Here is a 6,941-nt window from a genome sequence, read left to right as displayed (position 1 = left end):
ACTTCCTCGAAAGCCCCTCCCCTGGACTATTTCAAAGCGCCACGTCTCCTAGCGCCAAGGGACCAGCCACCCGGCGGAGGCTTCCTGCAGTTAACCCCTCCCAGACGCCCGCCCAAGGTCTGCGATCCCGAGGCTCGGAGCCTCCACCAGGGCCAGAACGGGTCACCGCCAACCGCAGGAGCCGCGCCCTCGACCCAACGGCTCCCGCCCCGCCCCGCCCTGCCCACGTGACACCCACGTCCCGCCCATGGCGCCCACGTGACCCGCGGCCATCCCCGCGCGCGGCGTGGATCGCGGCCCGAGCCGCCATTGTTCCGCCCAGGGACGACGGCGGGGCCTGGCACTGGCGCCGAGACGCCGCTTAGCGGCCGCCACTGGAGACACTCCCTCCCGCCGCCCCCCTCCTTCTGGCGGCGGCGGAGTGAGGCTGGCTAGGGGGACCTCGGAGCCCCCTCTCCTGGCGGCGGCAGCTGTCGATCCCCGGCTCCGGCGCGAGGGGCGGCCGCGATGCGCTCCGCCTGAGGCAGTCCGGCCCGGCCCTTCTTCGCCTCCCTTGACTCTTGTACAGCGTCTGTGCGCCCCAGCGTCATCCTGCGAGTCTCGCTGACGGAGGGAAGATGGCTGCACAGAGCTGGCAGGACGAGCTGGCCCGGCAGGCCGAGGAGGGCTCGGCTCGGCTGCGGGAAATGCTTTCGGTTGGCCTAGGCTTTCTGCGCACCGAGCTGGGCCTCGACCTGGGGCTGGAGCCGAAGCGGTACCCGGGCTGGGTGATCCTGGTGGGCACCGGCGCGCTGGGGCTGCTGCTGCTTCTCCTGCTCTGCTACGGCTGGGCCGCGGCTTGCGCCGGCGCCCGAAAAAAGCGGAGGAGCCCGCCCCGCAAGCGGGAGGAGGCGGCGGCAGTGCCGGCCCCGGCCCCGGCCCCTGACGATCTAGCCCTGTTGAAGAATCTTAGGAGCGAGGAGCAGAAGAAGAAAAACCGCAAGAAGTTGCCCGAGAAGCCCAAAGTGAGTAGGGGTGGAGCGGCGGTAGAATAGGGGCCAGGGGCCGGCGTGGAAACCCTCGAGAGAGCGGGAGGCCGAGCCCCAGCCGCCCCAGCCGCCCCAGCCGGGAGTGGAAAAGGAAAAGTGAGGTTAGTCAAGAGCTGGGACTCCGATCTCTCCAGGTGGAGGAGGGGATCGGTGGACGCGTTACTGGGGAATCGTGGAAATTCGGTAAGTGTAGGACGGGTGGGGAAGACTAGTTTCGAGGAAGGAAGTCAGACGGCGTGCGGTACGTGTGACTCGAAGCGCCCAGAGGTCAAGCCGTTTTCGGGAACCTTGACCGCCGGAATTACGTACCAGCCCTTCTTGAGGCCTACCGGGTAGGCTGCATGTGTGCAGAGTAATGGGACCTTAAGGTGGTGTTGGGACGTTGTGGAGAGACAGTGACTGGAAGACAGATGTCTGCTTCAAGGCATATTGAGACGGTAGTCAGTGGAGGAGATACGATGACCTAAAAAATCTGGGGCTTACAGAGGATTAAAGGTACCCAGGTCTAGACGCGCTTCCATTTTGGTTAGACTGTTTAAGGGAAATGGTTGCCCACTCTTATTCTTGTGAATGTGGCCAGTGGAGGCCTGAAGAGGAGTCAGGCGAGAGGGAGTCGGTTGCCTGATTTACTCTGGGGTACATGGCCCCAGGAGAGAGACCTAAGGCAAGTTGAGCGGTGTGCGAGGTTTTGAAAGAGAGTAAAAGGGGATGACAGAGCAGAATGGTGCAGTCTGAAAGAGAGCTTTAGGCACCGATTTACCTACCGGACCGCGTGTGGAAATGCAGAGAGCATTACATCCATTTTATCATGCCTTTCTGTTTTATTTGTATTTTCTTTACTGCCGTTTTCCCATTATATCTTTTATAGTTTTGTTTTTTAAAATACTTTACAGTTGAGCAGAGTTTGGAGGATGTGCAGAATTAGAAAGCGCTCTTGGCCTGTTGTTATGTACGCTGAATTAAGCTCTTTACCTTTCAGTACAATAAAGTAAATGTAACCAAGGCCATACTTTGTGATATGCCCTCTGGTCTGTGTTGGGCAGTGGGAGGCATACACCTGGGAGTTAAGAGTCTATCCTGGAGATTAGTGTAGGAGACAGGTGCTGTAGGAGCACAAGTGGTGTTAATGAGGTCTGGAAGGTGGGAGACTAATTCCGTTGAAGGAATTTAGGGAAGTTATTGGAAGAAGGGGGATTTGAGTTCAAACTAAAGCAATGAGAGTATTGTTGGTACCAGTACAAAGAATAAGTCAGTATTAGAGAAGTGACAGGTCACAGTGAGTGCATTATTAGGCCTAGGTAAGTGATCACATTTTGTCTGCTGATTAAGAGGATGTAAGATACATACAAAATCTAGAAAAGGTACAGCTTGGTCAGTATGAATTCTACCTTAAGTTAGAAGAGGAAATAGAACTGATTTGGAACATATATAATTAAATTTGTTGAGCACATCAAAGGTTACCAGAAAGTAATGTTATGGTGCACATAGAGAACTTGGCTCCAAAATAAGCAAAGAAGGTGATCTTGAAAAAATCACATACATTAGTAAGCCTAAACCCTATGTGGATGAAGCAGGTTGTGAACATTTCAAAGCGCTGTTTGGGATGTCTAGAATTTCGGAAAGACTGGAGTCCAGAGATGGGTGCTCCAGGAGCCCATCCGAAGTGCATCATAACACTCAGATGACCTTTATCTGAAGAAGGAACAGACTTCTGTGAAACTTACACTGTGAAAAATACTCATCAGACTTGGGACTTACTGCTTCTCTTTTTCATTTTAGTTAAGGAATGGGGCAGTGAATAAATAAATAAATCTAATATTAAGCTTTGGGGAGTGGAGAATGGGACAACTAATCAAGTGGTAGAATGTTAATTGGGTGAGAAAATATCTTTGCCTACTTTATGGTATAGAAGTGTTGGAAAAGTTTGTCAGCATTAACAAAATTCTAGCTTTCAAACTTTTTTTTTTTTTAATTTATTTGACAGAGAGAGACACAGCGAGAGAGGGAACACAAGCAGGGGGAGTGGGAGAGGGAGAAGCAGGCTTCCCGCCGAGCAGGTAGCCCGATGCGGGGCTCGATCCCAGGACCCTGGGATCATGACCTGAGCCGAAGGCAGACGCTTAACGACTGAGCCACCCAGGCGCCCCTAGCTTTCAAACTTTTTTGACTGCAACTTACAGTAAGAAACACATTTTACATTACAGTACCTGCCCCCACTCTCCCCCCACCCACATATCAAACCATTCTGTTTTTCTTTAATGATATTTGCGACCCATCAGATTGGCTTCACATTTCAATGTGAGGCATGACCCACAGAAAAATACTGCTTTATGGGACTGAAAAGTAAAAGCACCCATTTGTGTAGTACTCAAATGCTTTGCACTGTGCTAAGTACTTACTTGGAGAAAAGCAGCATACTGCTTGCAATTTGAAGGCAGTAAAAAAGAACGCAATATTCATATGTCTCATTGTGAAGGGATACAAAAGTAAAAGCTCAGTTGCTCCCCAGGGAGCTTTTTATTCCAGTTGTGGAAAAAGATACACGAAAAAAAAAATTAACATCGCCAACCCAGTGTGGGCCCAGGAGGCTGTGAACGGCCTTATCACACAATCTGGCTTTGAATGTGGGTAGGAGCAAGGTAGTGGAAGAGGCTGAAGCAACAGAAAAGGCCCAGTAGAGGAAGACTTAACTCTGTCAGCCTGTGAGGAATGGGGACTAAACTTAAGTAAGGCGTTTAACCTTGCTCTGTTTAGCATGTCTTGTTTATAAATTGAGGATCTTAATTGAGTTAAAATACTGCAGGATTCCTCAAAATGTTATCTCCGACTACTTGCGATAGAGTTACTTTGAATGCTTACTAAAATTTATAGATTCCTGAGCACCAGAACAGATCTTACAAATTCAAAATCTCTGGAACTGAGTCCAGGGAATCTGCATTTTAACGAGCTCCCTTGGTAAATCCTTGCTATTAGTTTAAAAATGACTCATTGGTGTGAGACCATGAGATCCATAGAATAGGAGAGGTTTCTAAGTGGAGTCATGTTTAATCCTACAATTCATCTCTTCATTACTACATCATTCTGATACACATTTTAGGATATACCTTACTCTGATCCAACTAAACGCCTATGGGTTTGTAAAAGGATATTACATGTTTACTTAAATATTTTATTCTCATCTTTTTATCCCATTATTTTTAGTTCTCAAGTCATTCCAAATTTTGCAACTCAAGTTTTAAAAATTTGTTTCTAGTAGCTTATTTTTATCTGTAGAGTAGGTGGTATTTAGTTCTCTAATATCTACCCATAAGCACTTTTTGAAATTTTTATATCATTTTGGTTTTTATCCCCCAATAATATCCTGGCATAGGTCTTTTAGGGTATGAATTGCGGTTTATTTCCCTATAAAAGTGGAGGGGGTGGCACTTTTCTGGGTTTATTTCTTGGCATTTTTGGAAATCATTGTTATGTATTTTCCGTGACACCTAGTATGATGTGAGTATTAAATAGGCACTCAGTAAATATTTTTAACTTGACTTAGTCTGAGCAGTGATTTAGATGGATGTGAGATCTCAGATAACTGGTCTTTAACAAAAAATCATTGCTTTGGGGCGCCTGGGTGGCTCAGTCGGTTAAGCGACTGCCTTCGGCTCGGGTCATGATCCCGGGGTCCTGGGATCGAGTCCCGCATCGGGCTCCCTGCTCTGCGGGGAGCCTGCTTCTCCCTCTCCCACTCCCCCTGCTTGTGTTCCCTCTCTCGCTGTGTCTCTCTCTGTCAAATAAATAAATAAAAAATCTTTAAAAAAAAAAAATCATTGCTTTGAATCTTAACTGGAAGCCTATAACCCAGGATCAACTTCAACAAAAATTCATTTAGTGAAAAAGCTATTTTTATATTAGTGTAGGACTTCTCATAAAGATTTGCTATAGTGCAGTCATTGGTATCAATAAATTCACTGAATAGAGTAGTGTTTTGTCTTGTTTGCTGCTGTATAACCTTGCATAGTGCTTGGCACTCAATAAATAATTAACAAATGCATAAAGTAGTAAGATGTCCTACCAAAGTATTTATACAGCTCATTCCCATTCTTCATGCCTGGTAAACAGCCATATGAGCCACCTTTTTATTTTTACAGTGGATGATGGCTGTGTTTGCCTCTTCTGACTAAAATTTTGTGAGGTCCATCGTTCTACAGCCAATAATTCATTCTAAGAGTATGCAGTATCTTTTGTAGTTACTACTTCTGTTCCAGTTTCATTGCCATTGCCCTACTTTTGGACTTTATTACCTTTTGCTTCAACTATACTAACAGCATCCTAACTGGTTTTCCTGCTTTCCGTCTCTTTGTTGCCATTCCTTTCTAGAACCCACTCCGGCTAGTTAAATCTTTTAAAGCCCAGCTCTGATCGTGACTTTCATGTTCACATCTTGTCAGTAGTTTCCCCATCACATGTTGAGTAAAATCCAGTCTATGAGATGGCCATGATGTAACCCCATCTTAGATTTATCTCTTAACCATTATCCCAAATGCATTACCATTAACTAGACTGCAGTATTTCTTTATTCATATTATTTTGTTCCATTGGAAAGCCTTTCTTTCTGTATCTGTACAGTTTCTACCTATCCTTCAAGGAAGGCCCAGCTGTGGTGCTCTCTCTGCTATAAAGCCTTCCCTAGCTCCCCAGGTAGAGTTAGTCTCTTTTTTATATGTTTATTTTATATTTTATTATGATCTAAAACAAGAAGACAGAGCATTGCCTAGGAATGTACCTGTGGGGCAATTCAGATTTTTTTCCCAGCTCTGTGCACGTCCATGAGTGATCAGGAAAGCACCTCAAGTACTGATTTTGGAATTAGAAGTTAATTTTAGTGAGTAGGTGAACTTGCCAATATGGAATCCCTGAATAATGGAGATCAAGTTTATATTAGTCTGTATCTATAATTGGACCATTCCTCTCATCTCCTCATATCTAGGCATATACTTGACTTCTCCAATTGGAAATCTGGCATTTGTCTCAAATTTTAACATCTCCAAAACAATTCATGATTCCTTGCTTTCTCCTGGTCTTCCCCATTTCTGTGAATGGTAAATGACTGCCTGCCACCCATTCAGTTATTCAAGCCAAAAATCTGAGAATCATTCTTGATTCTTCCCTTTTCCTCACCTCCTTGTATCTTCCCTACCTCATGTCTAATCTAGGAGCAAATACCATCCATTTTATCTCCAAGATGTAATTCAGTTTGACTACTCTGTTCTGTTGTCTGGCACCTTAGCTCACTTGTGTAGCTGGAGCTTCTGCAGGCTGCCTCCAGTCCTAAAGCCAACACTTGTCTAAAATCAACACCTCAGTGGCTTTTGCATTTAAAACCTCAACTTCTTTCCTATGTGGCCCAGCATATGCGTTTCTTTCTAAGCTGATTTTGAGTTAATTTCCTCTTATTATTACCTCCAGCTATAGTGATCTTTTTTCAGTTCCTCAAATTCCTTCACAACCCAGTGCCTTTACATGAACTATTATTAACACTTCTGGAATAATCTTTTCCCCACTGTTCTAATCAGCCTGTAGCTCTCACCTTAAATCTCACCTTCGTAGAAAATCATTTTCTGATCACCCTATTTCACATAGTCATCCTGTTCTATATTCTGTCTCAACTTTTGGTATGTGGGGATGTTTTTTATTGTAAGTATCAGAGTTTGTAAATTATTTACTTATCCATTAACTTTTGGGGGGGTCCTCTGCCTCCACTAGGGGAAAGCCTCACTGGCCTTGAAATGCAATGGCAAACAGTGCCCAGTACACGTAAGAGCCTTTGATAATTATTTGTTGAAATCAGTTCTGAACAGAGTAACTATAATGATATCTCACAGTTTAATTGGATAGTTTATTTGGCTAAATAAATTTATCTTTTAA

The 6,941-nt window shown here is 45.4% G+C and overlaps 1 protein-coding gene across 10 annotated transcripts in view; it reads left to right on the top strand.

The window, feature by feature from the left end:
- Nucleotides 1–256: 256 nt before the first annotated feature.
- MTDH (metadherin) overlaps nt 257–6,941 on the top strand; it is a 58,334-nt gene continuing 51,649 nt past the window's right edge. For 3 of the 10 annotated variants that reach the window (XM_064588088.1, XM_045896193.3, XM_045896192.3), the window contains exon 1: nt 261–1,004. In XM_064588088.1, the coding sequence (XP_064444158.1) occupies nt 618–1,004 (387 nt within the window). In that variant the 5' untranslated portion in view covers nt 261–617. Of the gene's footprint in view, nt 1,005–6,941 lie in introns of all 10 variants that reach the window. The other 7 variants (XM_064588090.1, XM_064588089.1, XM_064588087.1 and 4 more) reach the window with 5 other exon arrangements.

This window comes from Mirounga angustirostris, unplaced genomic scaffold (genome assembly GCF_029215605.1).
Source record: "Mirounga angustirostris isolate CCGP_5_RB_7025 unplaced genomic scaffold, mMirAng1.0.hap1 SCAF_4, whole genome shotgun sequence".
NCBI lineage: Eukaryota > Metazoa > Chordata > Mammalia > Carnivora > Phocidae > Mirounga > Mirounga angustirostris.
Note: the sequence above shows the minus strand (reverse complement) of the source record. Positions and strands in the feature narration are given on the sequence as shown.